The 23,021-nt window shown below is 51.3% G+C and overlaps 2 protein-coding genes across 4 annotated transcripts in view; one reads left to right on the top strand and one right to left on the bottom strand.

Annotated features, from left to right (window-relative positions):
* PVALB (parvalbumin) overlaps nt 1–23,021 on the top strand; it is a 503,057-nt gene that overhangs the window by 97,580 nt on the left and 382,456 nt on the right. The gene's annotated exons all lie outside the window — the stretch shown is intronic.
* Nucleotides 1–23,021, bottom strand: part of NCF4 (neutrophil cytosolic factor 4) — a 267,387-nt gene that overhangs the window by 165,890 nt on the left and 78,476 nt on the right. For all 3 annotated transcript variants that reach the window (XM_069653000.1, XM_069653003.1, XM_069653001.1), the window contains exon 2: nt 230–314. In XM_069653000.1, coding sequence (XP_069509101.1) covers nt 230–314 — 85 coding nt within the window. The remainder of the gene's footprint in view (nt 1–229; nt 315–23,021) is intronic.

Below are 23,021 nucleotides of genomic sequence, written 5' to 3'. Positions count from 1 at the left end.
GGCCCCCGCTCCCGGCGACATGACCCCGCAGGGGTTACCCTGCTGCCTCCTCCATTTTGCGGACGTTTTCCGTCGTCAGCTCCATGTTATGTGGTTTCATTTGATGTCATCTTATCCTTGGCATTTTTGTGAATGGGACGTCACTGAAGGTTAGTGGCTGTGCCAATATAAGCGACATATTTTCCTTCACCTACTGAAACCCGTTCAGCCATAAACAAGAGACACTTACGAAATAATTTGACAAGCCTTTCTTTTCCTCGATGTCAGCAATATGAGCAGAAACGGGGACGTCATCCGGCAATTGGGCAAAATCGCTGCAAAAGAGAGAAAACCATCAAGAGGAGCGAGATCAAAAAACACGTACACGCAAAGTGCTTTATGACAAGGGTTTCTGACACCCAGAGAAAGCAAACTGGCACTCAGGACCCCCAAATCACTCATACTGAAGACGCTGAAAGGCCTACATGTCACAATAAAAGGAAGCCCACATGGTCAAAACATAGGACCTTTCGTAGATTATGGCACTAGTTGCATAGCTCCACAATGTTGTCACACTCAGCCCTGATATAATGGCAAATTTAATAAAAGTGTACCTATTAGGGCACAAATAAATCAACGATCAAGGGCATGGGGAAAAGCCTGAGAATGTAGGCAAGCCTATTATAAGCATTAGGCAAAGTTACCTTGCCATTGGCTCCGGTCACTTCAAAGAAAAACCCACACCCTCCTCCCCAGAAAACCAAAGTTTATTTATTTATTTATTTATTGTATGATATAGCTTATCATAAACCTTTCACACAACACAAATAAACCAAAGTGAGTTCCCATAAAACAGACACACCCAGTTTGGCAAAAACGTGACATCACAAAACAGCCAAGCAAATGTGTGTTTTCAAAGAGGACCTCCACACGTGTCTAGATGTCTGTAATTACTGAACTACTAGCTCACCGAGTTTGAGAATACGTTTCTTTTTCTAAGCTTCTCCAGAAAGGAAACTTCTCTCCCTTTCCCTTTTTACATAACTGTTAATGGCTGAGGTGGTACCTTCCTGGCTCCAGAAGAGACTCCTCTGCGGACGGTTGTCACCTTGTGCATATGATAATCCGTGACAGCCACTCCCCATCTCTGGAAGGCCAGCAGTTAAAAGGAGATGAATACTGCACAAGTGCCTCTGCCTGCGTTTCATTATTTAGCTGCCAAGGATCCAGGGTTGCAAAAGCAATCTGAAAACAAAGTTATGGACCGGCTGTTAGGAAAGATTTCCTTTTTGCAACTTCCCCTCTGCAGTTTCCTATCAAACCCCATTCATTTTGCTCTATTTTTGATCCCGTCCTGACTTTTTGAAGTGAAGTGAAGCCTTCAGCTTTACTTCTCTTTTGCTCACATGTTACGATGAAACTGATCAGTCCTTCAGATTATCAGTACTAGCAAACTTTGTTTCCCCTTTGAATTCTTGTATTTTTACAATTGCACACAGTACCTTATAGTGCTGTGCAATGGAGATACTTTTATATCACCCTAGCTTTTTACACTGCAGATTTTTGGTTACTTTTATATGGTGGCAGCAGTTACATTTTGTATTATTTGTGCATTATTTTTGGTGTGCACATTTGTGTTCACCGCATATTGTTACTAAACATGGCTAATGCCCTAAAATGGCTGTGCCAAAAGGTTTTCACTTGTTCTTTGGCCATATTGTAGTTTAGCCTTCTTCCTGCCCTCTCAGGTCAGGAAAGTCCTTAAAAGGTCATGCACTTGCCCGGGAAAGCTGTTGCTTTTGCAGGCTAGTGAGCCTTCGTATGTGTGTGGCCCAGGAAGGGGGCTCAGACTGTCTAGTCCCAGTTCACATCCTTGGTGCCAGAAGGTCTGCTTCTAGGGCAGATTTGAAACCCGTAACTTCTCTAATTGGACAACTACTGGCTGTTTGAATAGTGAAGGTCCTTACCATTGGTGGGCCTGGACTTGCTTCCAGCTCAGAGTTTGGATAAGACGAAGACTTCGGCAGCTATTCTTCAGATCTACGTTGGAGCCAAGAATCCCGTGAAGAAGAGTAGACTGTTAATGTCCCGAAGTTGTGTCAAGAAGTGGCCCAGCATCCTTTCCAATGTCTGGCCCGGTGAAGCCCTGTTCAACTGCCTGGTCTCCTAAGACCCTAAGCAGTGTTTCAGTCCTTGAATGAGTGGGATCAACAAGCGCCAATGCCTTCTCAAGGATCCATCCCTTCAGAGCCTTCAGAAGTGTCCCTAGACTGCCCAGTGGATGAAAAGCTCTCTCATGGGCTCCCTCACCAGAAGCATCGCTGTTACATGTTCAAGTCTGGAGCTTTGGTGGTCACCAGCTTGTGCAACAAGTTGCTTTTCCACGAATTCCAGCATCCTATCTTCAGGAGAGCATGTCCTGGAGCAGCTCTTGTGACCACGACTGGAAGGATGTCTGTCGTAGCCTGAAAACGATGCTTGTCTCTGGAACACGCCATCTTCCATCCTGTCAAGTGCCCTAAGGAGGCCTGCATTGTTGGATTCTGCATTTCTGAGTCAACACGCGTTGCATCTGGCATTTGCACCAACTGGAAGAATCCTCGAAGCGGCAACTTCTAGCCACCTCTCACTGGAAGCATCAGCATGCTGGTCCCCTTCCCCTGTTCACCATAGTATAACATTGGGAACAAGTCCCTTTGTCACCTATATCCATTCCACTCACCTGTCTTTGTCGAATATGGGTCAGGTGTCCGGCCCCTCAGTTATTCTTGTGTCTGAAAGAAAGGAGAGTACTTACCTATCCTTGGGTAAATTGTTATAGAACTTTTAAATAGTTTGAAACTAATCACCATCACAAGCCCATTGCATCCTGTGTACAGAGACTTCTTAACTGTGAGAAACTTTGTGTTCAACTCTGTCTTTTGGGCACAACGGCCGATTCATCTTAGGGTTCGGGCTTCTAAAGCTACGACACTGTTCTTGTGATAGGTTCCCATCACTAAATGCATCTGCATTAGTTACCTGCATTGTTTGGTTGAGTTATTTGATGAAATATAAGTGAACATACTTGTGATTGTATATATTTGTATATGTGTTTATTAAGTGAATTTGTTCACAAACAAACATTTTCACAATACAAATGAATAATATTAGAAACAATACAGATACATACCTCACATTAAAACCACAATATTTATTTAATCAGCATTATTATCTACAAACACTCAAACCACATATGCAACATTTTGAGCATTTTAAAATTCATTATAAATCAATCCTTTGAACACCAATATGTACTTATAAAACATTTAACCACAAGTTACTCTACAGGAACAATTCCTTTAAGAAATGCAATGCTGCAAATTGCCAGCTGTTTGATTGAGACGTCATACTATATTGCCATACCAGGAGGCTACTTGACACGATTTTAAAATCTTTTAAAAGAGGACTAAGATGAAGCATGCATCTAGCATTAAGGGCTTCACAGTCCAATAATAAGTAGTACATTGTCTCAATGAAGCCCTTTTCTTTACATTAACCACACTTTCTATGTTCATGCTCAACCCTTTCCCTTACCCCAAGGATCTCCTTGGTTGAAAAAAGCCCATGAATTGGGTATGCCAAGCCACACTCAGGAATCTGTTTAAATATTTAGGTAAACCCCACCAGAGATCTCAAATCCAACAAAACTCCTAAGTACAGCCGATATTTTCGGACTTCATGGATGGTAAAAATCTAATCCAGTGTCCAAAGTTTCTTTTTTTGCTTTCTGTAGGAAATCCTACATCAACTCAATGGATACATTGTATTGTTGCATGCCTTTTTCACATTTGGACACCCAACTGTTAGTGCAGAACTTGTTTTCCATATACTTTTTTAATTGCCACCAGGTCGTGTGCTGCTTCAAGTCCATTCCATTTTAATTAAACAGTTAGTAAAAAAGGTTTCTGCACCATATACAACTGGTACCACCTTTTTGTTATAGAACTCAATTACTGGGATAAGTGAAAAATGTCAACATTTCTTTCATTAATTTATTTGCATTTTTAAGGCGATGTTACAGGAATATGTCTTAGTTGCATATTTATAACGCGCTTAATACCCTGAGGTTTCTAAGCGTGGACCCAGGGATCGAACCTGTGTTGCTTTGTGTCGTCTTGTTTCCAAGGCGAGCACATTGCCACTGAGCTATCCTTCCGGGATCTTATTGATCTGTATAGCTTGAACTGCCAGTTTAGACATTTTTGACTTTTGATAGTTATACAGGTCTGCATGGCCAGCCACCTCAAATAAAGAAAAACCCAAGTAAATGAAATTGGGGACCTGTTCTAATTCTTTTATTCCCAAAAACCAAATAAAACTGTTAGAACAAGGTTTCTTTCCTGATCGGAAACAGAACACCTTTGTTTTATTAATATTAATGGTAAGGTTGTTTCATTTAGTATATTCTTCCAAACCAGCAAGTTGACGCTGCAGGCTAATTGGAGTGTAGTCCATCAATACCAAATTATCCACATATAAGAGATGGTTCATTGATTTGTCTGCTAAGCTAGATGGAAAACAATGAGTTTCATTAAACACACAAGCAATATCTGAAATAAATAGATTAAAAGAATTGGCACTAAAACTCATACTTGTTTTAGGCCACGCTTATTTTGGATGTGTCCAGAAAGAAGCCCTGACTGTTCAATCTCACTCGAACAACAGTACTAGAATGTAGGGCAACTCGATAATGGACAGCCCCAATCTTGAAGTTCACACCACAGCTTTCTTCAATCTATGCTGTCAAAGGCCATGAACGAGTCAATAAAAACTATATATATTGGCTTAGATCTCCCCACTCACTCTTTTTTTAAGGAGGCTGAGGACAAAACCATACGTTCCTGTCCCTTTCTGGAAACCGGTCTGAAAAATGTACAGTTTCCCAGCCTTCTTTGCCCCTGCTGTCAAATCTTGCAACAAAAGTGAAGCAAATAACTTTGATGGGATGCCCAACAGAGCTATCGGCCTATAATTTGTATTATAGAGTTTTGTGTGATATTACTACCCACTAGCTTCATTTTGCAGTGTGTTCTAAAGGCCATACATAAATAAATAACTATTCTGGAATTCTTATGTGCTATTCGGTGTGGACTCATTGAGGCCCCCTGACCCTACTCACACTCTCCTGAGACTAAGCCTTGACTGCTCATCCACATTCCTTCATTAGGTTTTGGCTAACGTCTCAGAGCTCCCTGTTCATCATTACTAGGGTGGCCTCCTAAAATCTGTCCACCCGGCCAGATTCTAGAAATCAATCTTAACAGCCGCCTCAGCACCAAGTGAGTGGTGACCAATGGGGGTGAGGTGGACCTTATTTTTGGCCAGTGGCTGTGTGCACTGTGTGAGAGGTGTTTAAGGCTTATGTGAGACATTGGGTAGACCTCTGGGAGGATTGACCAAAAGTTCTTGCCTCTGCCCTGATTGCTTGATGCCTGACAAACACCTTTCCCTCCCCAGACAGCTGAAAATCACGTCTGGCCACTTCACACTGCACCTGAGCAAGTTACAGTAAGGTTTGAGGACTGCCAACCAACAAACCCAATGAAGTGAAATTGATTCCTGGGGCCTCATATTTCAAGCAGCCTTTTTTGTGAGCTAAATGCTCTTGGCTCCACACTACCCTCTTCCCTCATTTGCCACTTCACATTTCTTTGTTGTACATATGTATCTATGAGTGAGAGTAATAGAGAGAAAGAAGGGAGCGAGAGAGAGAGAGAAAGAAAGAGACTGATTATGGCCACACACACACACACAGCTTTCGCATCTGCCTCACCCATTAATTACCCCCACACACCTTTTTTTACAGATCAACGTGCAGCGTGGCCAACAAAACTGGCAGAGGGGCACCTAATAAGACCACTTTCCATTACATAAGCGTCAGAAAGGTGCTGCCAAGGTAAACAAACAAATTGCATATAAGAAAACCTGCATGAGAATTGCGCCCAGCACCTATTCCCAGAATTTATGGATGCATTTTTGTCATCAATAAGATTTGTAAATCTGTGTAGCCTGCTGAGGCAGCTTCGATCCTGCACAGTCTTGGTCTTAAAGCAGGAGGTAGGTGTTGGGGTTTCAGGTTTAAGGTGCTGATCGGACAGCACCAGTCTCCTATCCCTTCGCATGACCCTGGTTGGTCCGCGATATTTGGTTTAAGACTTGAAAGCTCATGTTCCACAGGGGCGTAACATTAATGGACAACGCAAAACCCTTGAGTAAAGCTTAAACACCTTCCATTAATGTCACGCCCTAATTTCCATTATTTGTATAGCGGAGAGGAGGGGTGGAATGCAACTTCCGTTTCCGACACCTTCCTTCCTCTCCGCCATACAAATGCTCCAGCATTTGCGCCGGCATGGATGTTCATGCCTGCTCAAATGCTGGAGATCCCTATGGGGTCCTCCTGCTTTATGCATAAACATAAAGCATGCGGACTCCATAGGGATCCATTGTACATGCTGCATGCATGTTATGCAGCGTTCACAATTAAAAGTAAACACTGCCAGACATGCTAAACACTGCCTGACATGCTTTAGTCATTTGCAAGGCGGAGTGCAAATCTGCATGGCAAAAGGTTGCATAAACGTGTTTGCCGCCTTTTGCCCTGCACATTTGCGCTCTGCTGTGTAAATGACGGAAATTAGGCGGCAGGGATTTGGTTGCGCCAGAGTGCAAATGTACCAGGACACTGCCATCAAATTTTGGAGCAACATGAGCTCTTTGGTGAAAGAGATGGCAGAGCTTCGACGTTCAGGTTTCCATCCAGTTTGTGATGCACCACTGGTGTATTATGGTCCATTGCCTTCAGAAAGTGCAAACATTTACATATCTCTCGAGAGAGCCCTAAACAGCACAGCATTCCCGATTGAAGAAATTGAAAGCAAAACTCTTTTACAGTGAAAAAGAGCAACACATCACAAACACTGTACGCCCCACACAACAAACCGAAGGTGTGCTGGTGTTAAAGGATAAAGAATGGAGGGTGGGTGGTCAAGGGGAGTTATGAGAGGAAACACCCACCATGAATTGAAAAAGGGGGTAAAGAAGGAAACAAAATTAACGACCCAAAAAAACAGTAAAACAGGGTCCATCAACCAGAAATTGGTCGTTCCTCAGAGAACCCCTGAACAAGTTTTTACAAGATATGAGAAGCATTTCAGAAGAGTAATAGATAAGCCAATGCGTCCCCCCTAGGCAGTTCACGTATACAAAATGAAATCATGTTTTCTGTGCCAACTGCACTTACTCAAAATGTGGTAGTACATATGCTGGGGTTTTGAAGAGTGAATGACTATTGCAATGCATAAAAAACATGTTCCTAGCCCTGCAGAATGAGGCTTACCAGACATTTTGTCAGTGGCTGCCTTTACCTCCACCTACTCTCCTCATTCGACTCCTGCAGCTGACTCCCACCCTGACACAGCTCTAACTTTCACTTTTCCATCTCCTTCACTCTCGACATTCTTGCCCCTGTCATGAGGGTTCGACTGAAGCCTGCCAAAAAGTCCAACTCTTGGTACGACTCCAATATGGCTGTCCTTAAACACAAGTGCGGAGCAGCAGAACGGAAATGGGGATCCTCATGTGCACCCTCTGACAAGCTGGCCTGCCGCCTTCTTCAAAAAGCAATCCAGACCCCTCATCACGTCCAAAATGAGAGTCCATATTAAAGCCTGCATCTCTGTGGCATATAACAACATAGCAAACTTTTCAAAGTCTGCAAGTAACTGGCCAACCGTACTGCAGCATCATCCTCTACTGCAACCACTCAGGCCCTTTGCTCAGCCCTGGATGCACACTTCACTGCCAAAACATAGGACATCCTGACCTCTCTCGCCTCTGCACCCACTTATGCACCAACATCTCTTGGGCCCCCCTCGGCCGCCCCCACCCCATCCCTTCTTCCCTCCTCCCTCTCCCCTGTCACACCTGAGATGGTCACTAGACAAGTCCAGTCTATGAAAGCCTCTTCCAAACAGGTGGCTCCCTGCCCTTACAAAACCATCAAGGACAACATTGACACTCTCGCCCAAGCCTTGGCAGACCTCTGTAACCTCTCCTTCGCCACAGGTGTTTTCCGCCCTTCTCTCAAGCACTCCCTTGTGCACCCTCTGCTCAAAAAAACTTCTGCCGACCCTTCTATCCCGGGAAACTACTGCCCAATCTCTATCACTCCTTTCCTGGGAAAACTCCTGGAGAAGTTGCTATCTCTCAGCTTTACCTCCACACTGAATCTGTTGGTTGTCTCCATGATCATCAGTCTGGCTTTAGAGCTTCTAAATGCCATATCATATCATCCAGATGCATGGAAACTGCTCTTCTGAACACCCGTGAAGACCTGCTCTCAAATCTTGACTTTAACTCTCCCTCTGTCCTCATTCTTCTTGACCTCTCTTCTGCTTTTGATACACTAAACCATAACATCCTGATCTCCCATCTCCGTGACACCCAGGCATCACAGATCATGCCCTGGCGTGGCTTGCCTCCTTTCTCTCTGACCGTCCTTCCCAGGTGGAACGTGGGTCTTTTCTCTCCACCATCACTCTCTCCACTTGTGGTGTCCCCAAGGGATCTAACCTATCCCCCTGGTTCTTAAATGTCTACAAGTCCCCTCTGGCCCGCAGGATCTCTGCCTTCACCTACAACTTTCAGTGTTATGCAGATGGCACAGCTCTCTTTCAGGCTACCTTCAGCCTCCTCCTCCTCGTTGATTCCTGACTGTCTGTCAGCAATTCAGTCTTGGTGTGCTGCAAACAATCTCTGCCTCAATGCAGCAAGACCTACATTGTCCTCATTGGGACACCTGCCCCTGCATTCCCACTTTCACTCTGGCTGTCCTCTCTTGGCCTTGCGCCCTTACCCACTAGTGAGGCAAAATTCTGAGGGTCATCTTCGACTCCACTCTCTACTTCTCCTCTCACATCTCGGACATCTCTAAAAAGTCCCACTACCAGCTGCACCTCCTCAGAGCTATTCTACCATTTCTCACTTTCCACCAGAGGCTTACTGTCTCCAGAGCCCTGGTTCTCTCTAGACTTGACTACTGCCACAGTCTCTTTCTCAATCTTCCTACTTCTACTCTCTGACCTCTACAACTCTTCAAGAACAGAACCGCAAAACTTATCCTTGGCCTCAAGCCCACGGACCGCATCTGTTTTACACTGAAATCCCTCCACTGGCTCCCCATGGCTGCAAGGGTCAAGTTCAAGACCCTCTGCATAGTCCACAAGGCTTTCTGGGGCCGGGCCTGCACTATCTACAACTCTCTCTCCATAAATACTCTCCTTCTAGAGCCCTCTGCTTGTCCTCCTCCAGCTCTCTGCGGGTGAGCCATTTTTCCAAACAGAGATTTGGGGGTAGATCTTTATCCTCTGCAGGTACTTCTCTCTGGAACAACCTCCCTGCCTCTCTCCATCTTGAGCCTGATCTCCTTAGGTTCTGGATACTGCTCAAGACCTTCCTCTTCTCTTCCACTTTCTCTCTCCCTCTCCCTTGCTAACCTCCTCTCTATTCTCACCCACTTTCCTCCTCCTTCGCTTCCCTAACTCTGCTCCGTTTTGCTGACTGGTCGCCTGGTGCACCTCCAGAGCCACACAGGTCTCAGGCTCCACCAAAAGTGTTTGCACTTGCCCCCAGACCTCTGCACTCTGCTCACCACTACTGCACTTCTGTAATTCGTTCCATGAGAAGGGTAACCTCTCTGCACTTAACCTAGGGCCCTGCTGGACTGGGTGCACTTGTTCCCTTCCTCCTCCCTTTCACCTCCTGTCTGTGCACTTACATTACCTAGAATGCACTAGGCCTATTTCACCAGGCCTAGTAGGGTAGTTATTAGTTTCTGTATGTTCTTCTCCTTCTCCTACCCCCCTTATCACCTCACTCTTTGTCATGCACTTGCTCTATCTGAAACCTCTTTGGCTCTCCTCCCCCCCTTTCTCGCCTTCCTTCCTGTCTTGCACTTGCACTAGTAGTAATGCCGTCAGGCCTAGTTGGATAGTAATTTTTGTTAGATCATTCGAAAACTTCAAGGCCTAAGAAGGACTCTGTATAACCTTGTTCCATTACCACCTTGAAGCGCTTGAAGCACTTCACTTGTGTATAAGCGCTTTACAAATAAACAATAACAATTACAATTACTTTGACTACCTAGAAACTACAAAATCACCCAAACAAAAAAGGCCTCCCTCCCCCTTTGCACCCACAAAGCACCATGGATACATTCAAATCAGTGGTACCATCGGAGCAGTGCCGCAGGAAGACGCTCCAATCTCGTAAAGAGATTTAAGGGAAAAATGCACCTATTTATTTTCATAGAACTTACTGTCTATTGAGAATGGGAATTACATTTGTACTCCCTAAAATCCATTTTACTCCCAACTTCAAAAGACAATTACAATACTCCCACTCTAAAATCTTATCTGGATCCCTGAATCTTCCTGGGTATGCTCGCGGGGGGTATCCCGCGAGAATATACAGAATGGTGTGATTTTTTTTAGGGCAAAAAGTACTGTTCAAAACGTAGGTTAGGAACACACAAAAAAATATTTCCAGACTTTCTTGCACTATGACAAGGGACAGGGCTACGTAAGTTTAAATTGTATCATTTATTTCCCCAAATGTTCATCCTTGAGAAGAATGCTACTTCTTTACGAGCACTTAAAAAGTAACACCACTTTGCACTAGCACCTGGTTGGGTGTGACAGCCAATCAGGTTGCTCCAAACAAAGGCTTGAAAAAACTGTCCAACCCCAGTCCAAAGCAAGCTTGCACCCACGCCATTGCCAGTCATCCTGCAATCTCACAGTAGTGTTGCTCTCCAGCCCATCACACATCACTGCCCCACTTACCAGTGGAACCCTGCCACACTATTTCCTAAACGCAGCCCCCCCAAGCCCATCAGGGAAATGGACGAGGGGCTCCATCTTCAGTTTCTATGGTTATTATTTTGGATGAGTTTTTTTTCCCCTTCGAACAACGTGTTGTGTGCTGCACATGGCCTAAAATTTGAGAGAATTTTTTTTTTATTGACACCCCAGTTAGCAAACCTGTGGTGCTAATATAATTAATAATCATCCATTTTGCAGGCTTTCGCAGTAAGGGCCCTTTCACACTTATAAAAGGCCCTTTGCTGTGCTTGTGCTTATTAACTCGGCTCGGGCCTTCGGTACAGTCAGATCAACACTTTGCTTAAATAGCCAGATGGGTACCAACCGATCTGCGAAGCATATAACTAGGCTTGCCGAAGGTATTTTTTCTTTGCACAAAAGTCCACATACAAATGCAATGGGGAGTGGAGGATGCTAGTCACTCATTTTAGAATGCTTTTACCTCCAAATTTTAGTCTATTTAACTCACAGTTAAGCCTGCTACTAACAGAAGAGTTCAATGAGGTCATTATCTCCATCTGCTTCCTGTCTTCCATGAAAACCTCGAATCATCTTGAAAGCGACAACCCCAGGCCAATAGCACTAATCGATACTGATCAATTTTGACTCCACATGCCTCACCAAAATCTGGGCAGTAAAGCTGAACAGTGATGTGAAAGGAAGCATAAACAAAGACCAAAATAAGTTTGTTAAAGGAGGAAGAGACATGCACAACACACGGATAAATATAAGGTACTTCAGAAACAATAAAATTGTGAAACCAGCCTTGATGTGGAGTGGACCAGGCGAGTAATAGGAAATTCTTGAAGTTAGTAGAGATCTTAATCCTGTGTATGCTGCCTACTTGTGTGTTTAGTAGCTCACAAGGCTGTCGGGAGCTTGAAACAGAACACAAAGAAAAATTCCAAACACTGTTTGATAGGCGCTCCACAAAAAGTCTTTTATTTGTTGTATTTTAAAAAAAATAAATTTAGCTCTTGTGCTTATCCAAAGAGAAAAAAAAAACAATAGTTGTTGTCCTCTAGACGTGTTTCCCACTTATATTCAGTGGTTCATCAGGAGGTAATTATAAATGTTTAGCTGTTGTGAACAAGAAGAGAGAAAGAAAAGCAGAGAGAAAGAGGATTAAATGTAAAGAAAAAGATGAAGTGCTACATCTTCTCAATATATGGCTTAACCGTTACAAAGAATATTTTCGGATAATGATCATTAAGGTAACTAAACCTTGCAAACATTAAGAGGCCGATTCATGGAATAATTAGCGCGGCGCAAGTGGGCAAAAACGTGCGAATCGCAGTGGAATAGCGAAAATCGCATTGCAAGTGCGAAAATCGCACGAAAAGCAGCGCACGTCGATTCATGGAAGGCCGTGCGCGAGAAAACCAGCGGATGTGCGATAAAAAAGTGCGCGGCGCACGTTGGCGCACAGGCCATCTAACAGCGTGCGCCAGGTCACAGCGAAAATCGCACAGGCCACAGCGAAATTCGCACATAGCGCGGCGCACGCAACAAAAGTAGGCGGAACATGGGCGTAACACTCGGAATGGGGAACAACTTGCCAAAACATGGGCATCACGGGGGAAGTACAGGGCACAAGTGCGCGGAACGCCCACACGCTCGCCTACAACACGTATTCATGGAATAGAATAGGGGAAAAAAGCACACGCTCAAACCAGCACACAGGCACAAACACGACCGCCACAAGAAAGCAGGCGGTAGCGTCTCTGCGGCTGTAAGAAATGTGCGCCAAAAGGTGCGCCAACAAATAGCACCTATATACTGCCATGATGAATGTCCCATACTGTGGCCCTCCAGGAAAAATGACGTGCAAAGGGGTACCCACAAACACGGACACCCGCTGACAAAAAATACGTGTGCGTGTATACCGGGGTGCGCGGGAAGTCTCACACGCGATTTCAGCAGGGTACGTGCATCACAGGGGTTTGCGTGAAGTCATTCACGCGATCGGGCCTGGGGGAGCGGGCTACGTGTATTTCAGGGGTTCGCGTGAAGTTTCTCACGCGATCGGGCCTGGGGGAGTGTGCTACGTGTATTTCAGGGGTTCGCGTGAAGTTTCACACGCGATCGGGCCTGGGGGAGCGGGCTACGTGTATTACAGGGGTTCGCGTGAAGTCCCTCACGCGATCGGGCCTGGGGGAGCGGGCTACGTGTATTCCAGGGGTGCGTGAGAAGTTCCACACGCGAATAGCCTGGGCGCGTGTATTTCAGGGGTGCGCGGGAAGTTCCACACGCGAATAGCCTGGGCGCCTGTATTTGAGGGGTGCGCGGGAAGTTCCACACGCGAATAGCCTGGGCGCGTGTATTTCAGGGGTGCGCGTGAAGTCATTCACGCGATCGGGCCTGGGGGAGCGGGCTACGTGTATTTCAGGGGTTTGCGTGAAGTTTCTCACGCGATCGGGCCTGGGTGAGCGTGCTACGTGTATTTCAGGGATTCGCGTGAAGTTTCACACGCGATCGGGCCTGGGGGAGCGGGCTACGTGTATTTCAGGGGTGCGCGGGAAGTTCCACACGCGAATAGCCTGTGCGCGTGTATTTCAGGGGTGCGCGGGAAGTTTTACACGCGAATAGCCTGGGCGCGTGTATTTCAGGGGTGCGCGGGAAGTTCCACACGCGAATAGCCTGTGCGCGTGTATTTCAGGGGTGCGCGGGAAGTTTTACACGCGATTTCTGCATGGTACGTGTATTTCAGGGGTGCCGGGGAGTCCCACATGTGATTTGACAGTGTGGGTCCTCCCAGGTGTACCCTGTACACCCTCCACGGCCCCTGCAGGCAGCCCACACCACAGGGGACTACCCTGCATCCCTGGTCATGTCCCGCAGGCAGCCTACCCAACATGGGCATGCCCCCCAGCAAAGGCACATGTCTCCTTGAACTAATGAACACCAACTCATGTCCCCTTGCACCCCCACCCCCCAGCACTGTGGGGCACCTGCCAGCAGGCCCCCACCCATGTCCAACTCATGTCCCCCACCACCCCCACCCCCCAGCATTGTGGGGCACCTGCCAGCAGGCCCCCACCCATGTCCAACTCATGTCTCCCACCACCCCCACCCCCCAGCCACCAGGGTCACCCTCCACCAGGCCCCCACCCATGTCTCCCACCACCCCCACCCCCCAGCCACCAGGGTCACCCTCCACCAGGCCCCCACTCATGTCTCCCACAACCCCCACACACCAGCAGTGCAGGGGCACCCTCCAACAGGCCCCCACTCATGTCTCCCACCACCCCCCACACACCAGCAGTGCAGGGGCACCCTCCACCAGGCCCCCACTCATGTCTCCCACCACCCCCCACACCCCAGCAGTGCAGGGGCAGCCTTCACCAGGCCCCCACTCATGTCACCCACCACCCCCACCCCCCAGCCACCAGGGTCACCCTCCACCAGGCCCCCACTCATGTCACCCACCACCCCCACCCCCCAGCCACCAGGGTCACCCTCCACCAGGCCCCCACTCATGTCTCCCACCACCCCCACACCCCAGCAGTGCAGGGGCAGCCTCCACCAGGCCCCCACTCATGTCTCCCACCACCCCCACACCCCAGCAGTGCAGGGGCAGCCTCCACCAGGCCCCCACTCATGTCACCCACCACCCCACAGCAACCAGGGTCACCCTCCACCAGGCCCCCACTCATGTCACCCACCACCCCCACCCCCCAGCCACCAGGGTCACCCTCCACCAGGCCCCCACCCATGTCTCCCACCACCCCCACCCCCCAGCCACCAGGGTCACCCTCCACCAGGCCCCCACTCATGTCTCCCACCACCCCCACACCCCAGCAGTGCAGGGGCAGCCTCCACCAGGCCCCCACTCATGTCTCCCACCACCCCCACACCCCAGCAGTGCAGGGGCAGCCTCCACCAGGCCCCCACTCATGTCACCCACCACCCCCACCCCCCAGCCACCAGGGTCACCCTCCACCAGGCCCCCACTCATGTCACCCACCACCCCCACCCCCCAGCCACCAGGGTCACCTTCCACCAGGCCCCCACTCATGTCTCCCACCACCCCCACACCCCAGCAGTGCAGGGGCACCCTCCACCAGGCCCCCACTCATGTCTCCCACCACCCCCACACCCCAGCAGTGCAGGGGCAGCCTCCACCAGGCCCCCATTCATGTCTCCCACCCCCCCCACACCCCAGCAGTGCAGGGGCAGCCTCCACCAGGCCCCCACTCATGTCACCCACCACCCCCAGCCACCAGGGTCACCCTCCACCAGGCCCCCACTCATGTCACCCACCACCCCCACCCCCCAGCCACCAGGGTCACCCTCCACCAGGCCCCCACTCATGTCTCCCACCACCCCCACACCCCAGCAGTGCAGGGGCACCCTCCACCAGGCCCCCACTCATGTCTCCCACCACCCCCACACCCCAGCAGTGCAGGGGCAGCCTCCACCAGGCCCCCACTCATGTCTCCCACCACCCCCACACCCCAGCAGTGCAGGGGCAGCCTCCACCAGGCCCCCACTCATGTCACCCACCACCCGCACCCCCCAGCCACCAGGTTCACCCTCCACCAGGCCCCCACCCATGTCTCCCACCACCCCCACCCCCCAGCCACCAGGGTCACCCTCCACCAGGCCCCCACTCATGTCTCCCACCACCCCCACACCCCAGCAGTGCAGGGGCAGCCTCCACCAGGCCCCCACTCATGTCTCCCACCACCCCCACACCCCAGCAGTGCAGGGGCAGCCTCCACCAGGCCCCCACTCATGTCACCCACCACCCCCACCCCCCAGCCACCAGGGTCACCCTCCACCAGGCCCCCACTCATGTCACCCACCACCCCCACCCCCCAGCCACCAGGGTCACCCTCCACCAGGCCCCCACCCATGTCTCCCACCACCCCCACCCCCCAGCCACCAGGGTCACCCTCCACCAGGCCCCCACTCATGTCACCCACCACCCCCACCCCCCAGCCACCAGGGTCACCCTCCACCAGGCCCCCACTCATGTCACCCACCACCCCCACCCCCCAGCCACCAGGGTCACCCTCCACCAGGCCCCCACTCATGTCTCCCACCACCCCCACACCCCAGCAGTGCAGGGGCACCCTCCACCAGGCCCCCACTCATGTCTCCCACCACCCCCACACCCCAGCAGTGCAGGGGCTGCCTCCACCAGGCCCCCACTCATGTCTCCCACCACCCCCACACCCCAGCAGTGCAGGGGCAGCCTCCACCAGGCCCCCACTCATGTCACCCACCACCCCCACCCCCCAGCCACCAGGGTCACCCTCCACCAGGCCCCCACTCATGTCACCCACCACCCCCACCCTCCAGCCACCAGGGTCACCCTCCACCAGGCCCCCACTCATGTCTCCCACCACCCCCACACCCCAGCAGTGCAGGGGCACCCTCCACCAGGCCCCCACTCATGTCTCCCACCACCCCCACACCCCAGCAGTGCAGGGGCAGCCTCCACCAGGCCCCCACTCATGTCTCCCACCACCCCCACACCCCAGCAGTGCAGGGGCAGCCTCCACCAGGCCCCCACTCATGTCACCCACCACCCCCACCCCCCAGCCACCAGGGTCACCCTCCACCAGGCCCCCACTCATGTCTCCCACCGCCCCCACCCCCCAGCCACCAGGGTCACCCTCCACCAGGCCCCCACCCATGTCTCCCACCACCCCCACCCCCCAGCCACCAGGGTCACCCTCCACCAGGCCCCCACTCATGTCACCCACCACCCCCACCCCCCAGCCACCAGGGTCACCCTCCACCAGGCCCCCACTCATGTCACCCACCACCCCCACCCCCCAGCCACCAGGGTCACCCTCCACCAGGCCCCCACTCATGTCTCCCACCACCCCCACACCCCAGCAGTGCAGGGGCACCCTCCACCAGGCCCCCACTCATGTCTCCCACCACCCCCCACACCCCAGCAGTGCAGGGGCACCCTCCACCAGGCACCCACACATGTCCCCCTGCCCCCAGGTCCTGACGATACTCAATCATGGCAGTAATGGCCAGCATACCCAGCACAAACACCCAGGCAAGGATTGCATCCACCCACATAGTGAATGCAATTACATGATACAACCCCAATGGCAAGTCTGTAAATGAACACATGTCCGTCACACACACATACACAATGGGTGCAAGTGAATGTCAAAACCCATATCATGACATGTATGAAACCAATGAGAAAATACCACAAGTGAAAGTTAAAAAAACATGTATTAAAGATGAAAAATAAGTAAAAAAATCAAACATACAACAATGGGGATAACAAAATAAATGGTCCATGTCCGAGAACAAATGTAAAAATAAAAAAAACAAAGTAATCCAAAAACAAATTTTGTCCAAAGCAAAATCATGTGGAAGTAAAATAATGAAAAACCATTTCCTCATGGTGAACACAATAATAATAAAAAAAATGTTTCTTCAAAAAGCAAACTATATACACGAAAATTCCAGGGTCCATGAGCCCAACACCATAAATGAAACCTACTACTACCTAATGAAAATAATATATACAAAGAAGTGGCCATTGTCCGAGCGGTCCAAAAATACAAAAATTAATAAAGGAAACCTAACACTAACTAACTAAATAACTATATACAAAGGCAGCGGGCAAGTCCTGCGGCTCACTCGGTGATGTTGCTGGCCAGGGCATCATCGAACTCCATGTCGATGTCCTGGAGGCGGGACTCTGTCCTGGCCCCGAGGTCTCGCAGGGATAACCCCATGTCCAGCTCAAACTCCCTGCGAGCTTCCTCGAGGCACTCAGCCCGCCTCAACGCCCGACGCATGGAGAACTCCGCCCTGACCATGGTGAGCCGCTCCTCTTCCGCCCGCTGCCGCTCCGCACCTATCCGCTGGACCAACTGCTCCCACACGGAAGACACCACCATCCCAGGGTTGCCCTGCCCTCCGGCCGATGCCTGCCCCTCTGATCTTGAAGGCCCCGAGCCATGATGCCTCCCACGTCGAGCCTGCTGCTGCCTCCGACGCCACTGCCTCTGCCAGCACGACGGCATCCAGGCTGATGGAAACCACTGACGCCGTCGTGCACGTGCCCTGCCCGATGATGCTGTCACATCTTCCATCTGCTGGGGTCCAGTTGCTGTGTTGTCCACCCCTGCTGGACCTCCGACTCCCAACTGTGGCAGGGATGGGATCCCCACCGAGCTGGCTGCATTGGTCGGGGCAGGTCCACAGGGGGCCCTGGTGGCATCTGGGCTGGAAGACGGCAAGGAGAACGACTGGTGTATAGCCTGCACAGAGGAGGAGAGGGCCGCCAGATTGGACAACACATGCAGGAAACCCCCGAACATGGCCGATCCCAATTGGGCCACGTCGGCACGGTGCACTTCGTGATGACGTGCGTCCTCCTCCCGGGAAGCACGCACGGCATCACGAATCACAGCCGTGCGCAGCGCGACCCCAATCAGGACCTTCTCCACACGGCCAGGGGTTCCCACGTCCGCAGGTGGAGTGGAGTCAGGTGACATGGACATCCCCTCTACCTGCGGACGGGCCTGGGACGGGGCATCCCTGCTGGTGCATGGTGGTGCACTCACAGGGTCAGGGACAGCGACATGCACAGGCCCCTCCACGGTGACCTGTGCTGCCTCCTGCCCCTGGCCCTGGACTGCACCACTTGCACCAGCAGGGATGCCCCCACCAGGCCCCATGTGTGCCCCAGTGGCGGCCTCCTCCTCCTCTGTGCAAACCACCAACCTGGATGGCTCCTCACCGTCTCCCACCGTAGCAGGCCCCTGTGGGGGCTCACCCACCCCTTCCGCTGCAGCCGTGGGGGAATCCCCGCCGCCTTGCTCCACAGCGCCGTCTCCGCCCTCTTCTTCACTAGCCGCTGCGTAGAGGGAGACAAAGAACACAAGCATCAGGGCACTGTACAATGGTCCCCTAGACAGAAAGCAATAGCAGATGAGCACCACTGTCAAAGTACACTTCCATCATGTCCCTCCACAACACATGGGTCAGTCCAGGCAAAACACACACAGTAACAGGCATGGTGCATGCCATGGACATTTCCATGCATGTCCAATGGACTCTTGAAACATTCAATGATATGTAACTCACATGCATCATGGCTCATGCCTATCACATGCACACACTTCACCTCAGTCACATCCATCTGGCCCCAAACACACCAAACACAGCGGATACAAGGGTAATTTGGCTGCTTCACTGAATCTGTGCATTCTCACACACATGTGTCATGCATCCATGGCATGCACAAGTCACAGACACGCAGGTCAGGCACACAGACATGGCTACCATATATGTACCTGGCATCAGCACCCATCCCTCACCCCCACCCATGTCCAGGTACAGAGACTGGCATGCTCTCATGTTCAAAATCTGCATAGGGCTCCCCATGCGGCATTTGAACACATGCAACAACCATGTGGGTCACACATCACTGGTCGCACATGCATTACCATGATGTCCCTGCACACATACATGCATACATGGCCTATGGCACACATACAGGCAAGTTTCATAGAACCAGCACACCGCAACATGCCCTGTCTCACACAGTAATGCTTGGACACTTACCGCTCAACTCCAGACGGGCCTCCCTCTCAAGGATCTGGGCGTGGAGCGCTGGGCGTACGCGTTCCAGGACCCTCATCTGGATGGAACTCATGCGGCCCCGGCCCCCCTCCACGAGGCGCCGGCCCTTCACAAGGGTCCTGGACCTCAAGTCCTCCCAGCGCTTCTTGATCTTCAGGACGTTGCGGGTTGCCACCCCCTCCGCGTTGATGGCAACCACACAGTCGGCCCAGATCCTCTCCCGTCCTTCCTTGCTGGCACGGGACGATCCAAAGAGGGCATCATACTGCCCCAGGACATGCTCCACCAGGACACCAACTTCGTTGTCAGTGAAGCTGGTGCCCCTCTACCCCTCTGGCCTGGGGTTGCCACTGGTGCCAGATGTGGAAGTGCCCGAGATGGCAACCCCAGAGGCAGGTGTGGGTGGGCAACTGGGTCCTGGGGCTGGGCTGTGGAGCGATGTAATCCCAGTCGGGAGTCTTCAGTTCCAGCAGGGGTGGACACAGCAACTGGACCCCTGCAGATGGCTGATGTGCAGGCACCAAATGGCAGGGCACGGTGGCAGCAGGCAGGCAGGCAGGCAGCAGCAGATGGCACGTGGGAGGCTGCTCGGGGCACTGGGGGGCAGTAACTCGGCCTTCTGGGCAGGAGCGTGGTCTTCCGTGTGTTTTCGCGTGGCCAGCTTGATACGGAGTGATTTGGCACGTGAAAATCCTGCACGTCAGCGTGAAATCCGAGGAAAGGCCCTTAGCGCGTAAGCGCGTCAGCACGCATACACGATTCTATTGGACCAGAGTCCCTCAGCGCGTAAGCGCGTCTGTGACGTGACCCGCACGGGTGTTCCCCACTCAGCACGTGATGACGGAGCACACGTGGAAATACTGCACGTCAGAGTGTCATCGCGTGTAATTGGACAAAAGTGCGCGTACACGCGATTGGCCTATGTACGTGTATTTCATGGGTGCGCGGGCACTTACACACGCAAGTACGTCAGCGAACCTGTATCCCGTGGTGCGTGTGAATTTCCACACGCTATTGGACTGGGAACTGGATTCCAGGGGTGCGCGGGTCACACGCTCGCCTAGAACACGCGCAAAGCATAAATTTGCAGACTTTAACAATAACAAGCTCAGACGCCAGGATGAACATACCGTTCCTAGCAGCAGTGGCAGTGGGCTACCAAAGGAGGAGGAGGAGGATAGTCAGGGCCAGAATATTCACACCCAGAACCAGCCTTTTCGGGATGCCTGATGACCAGGTGTATGGGAGGTACAGGTTTCCACCACACATTATACTGGACCTGGTGAGTGAGTGGGAGGATGACCTCACATCACCCACCCTGTGCTCCCAAGCACTCAGCCCCCTGGAGAAGGTCCTCAATGTACTGCACTTCTTAGCCACTGGATCATTTCAGCGGACAAGTGCCATAGTGGGTGGGGTGTCACAGGCCACCCAGTCACGCTGCCTACACCAGGTCTTGAACATCATCACTGCACGCCCATCAGTCCGCAGGCACATATACCTGCCCAGAACACCTGCAGAAAGGCATGCTGCCGCCCTGGATTTTTACGCTGTGGCACGATTCCCCAAAGTGCTAGGTGCCATCGACTGCACCCATGTGGCTCTACGTCCCCCCAGGGCATCTGAGCACATCTATAGGAACCGCAAGCACTGGCATTCCATCAACGTGCAGGTAGCATGTAATGCCAAGGGAATCATCACCTCAGTATATGCCAACTATCCCAGCTCCACCCACGACAGCTTCATTTACCGAATGTCCACCCTAAGCCGGGACCTAGAAGCTGGGCGGCATGGCGATACATGGCTGCTTGGTGAGTATGTATGCCACTGCACATGCATGCATGTTGGATACTGAGCAAGGTCACAACCCCACCAATGATACCAATCACCACCTCCACAGGGGACAGTGCCTACCCTCTCAGCCCCCACATGATGACGCCAATTCGGAACCCCACCACGCCACCCGAGGTAAGATATAACACAGCCCACATTACAACCAGGGGCATAGTGGAGCGCACATTCGGAGTGCTAAAGTCACGCTTTCGCTCCCTTGACCGTTCTGGCGGGCAGCTGTTATACGCTCCCCCAGTAGTGTGCAGGATCATAGTGGCAGCATGTGTCCTGCACAACGTTGCAACACGCCGGGGCCTGGCCGTGGACATGGTGGTGGCCCCACATCCCCAACCACATGCACAGCCGCTGCGCATGGGAGGGGAAAGGGCACGGGGGGAGGCAGCCCGTACACAGCTAGTGGCTAATTACTTCACATAGAAATCACACCCCTGTGGAGTGCACACTGCCCTGGCACATTCCATCTGACAATCAATGATGACTCAACCTGACACTGATCCTGAATGTCTGGAGAATGAACCGTGAATACCATATCAGCCTGAGATTGTTCACCTGGAAGTGTCACAATGTGTGCATCCCTACCCACACAGACACCACCAATGCAGTTTTGTGAAGTTACACATTGAAGCAGCTAAAATGAATACCCACTTGCAAAATGCAACAAGAGGCCAGTGCCATGTCAGCCAACCCAACCCCAGCACCGCCACACGACACACCGTGCCATGTCATGCTAATTGCAGGTAAACAAAGTAATCCCCACAACATGACATCAGTCTCACTATGTACAGTGTCCCTATTAGAAACCTGCAACACCTGAAATGCTCACAGCAATGCCGGACCAACAACATACTTGAGCACGTACTACCATTAACATGACATCACAAATGTTACATATTAGTAGTCTCACCACCTGGAAATGCCTGCACTCCCACCACTACCAACTGTGCAGTGTTGGCGCCATGTAGAGTTGTAGGTGCACTGCTGCCAACATGGACCCCATCTCCAGACTAGAGGTCCTTGTGTAGACATGAGGAAGGGACCTGCAAATTGGGAGGTAGACACAGAAGAAGAGTTACACATCAATGCAACATGCAGTGTACAACACAACAGCAATATGCACTAGGAATGTATACACAGTATTGACTACAGACTGCCCACACAGCTCATGGGAGTCCAACGTCACTGTGTAATTCACTGTCACTTGGGCACACCCTTTGCAAGCCCATGGAAACGGGAAGCAGGAGGGGTGTGTGTGACTCAAACCCAAGCATCTGAACCAAATACATTACAAGCCTGCATGTGCCCAGCCACAATGCAGCGTATGCCCACAGGAACCACGGAAGCCAACAAATCGTCCCAAAAAAATTGGGAATAAAAGAAATGAAAATAAAAATAAAAATAAGAAACAATCAAAAATGGCCATTGATGGGCCCGGGGGGGTTGGGGAGGCCACCCAGGAGGTCCGAGGACAGGATGCACACCAGAACCCACCTGCGTGGATCCTGGGAAGATAAAACACCTCCATGGGCTCATGGCCCACACGGCTACCCTATTGTGGGAGTATCACTGCTGTCGCTATTATCACCCTGTGCAGCTGCATCCGGAGGTGGTTGCACTATGGGAGGCAGCCCACGCAAGGCCCTAAGCATGCGGGTGTGGTAGGTCTGGTTCTGGAGGATGAGTGTGCGGAGG

This window comes from Ambystoma mexicanum, chromosome 3q (assembly GCF_040938575.1).
Source record: "Ambystoma mexicanum isolate Mex_15411 chromosome 3q, UKY_AmexF1_1, whole genome shotgun sequence".
NCBI lineage: Eukaryota > Metazoa > Chordata > Amphibia > Caudata > Ambystomatidae > Ambystoma > Ambystoma mexicanum.
Note: the sequence above shows the minus strand (reverse complement) of the source record. Positions and strands in the feature narration are given on the sequence as shown.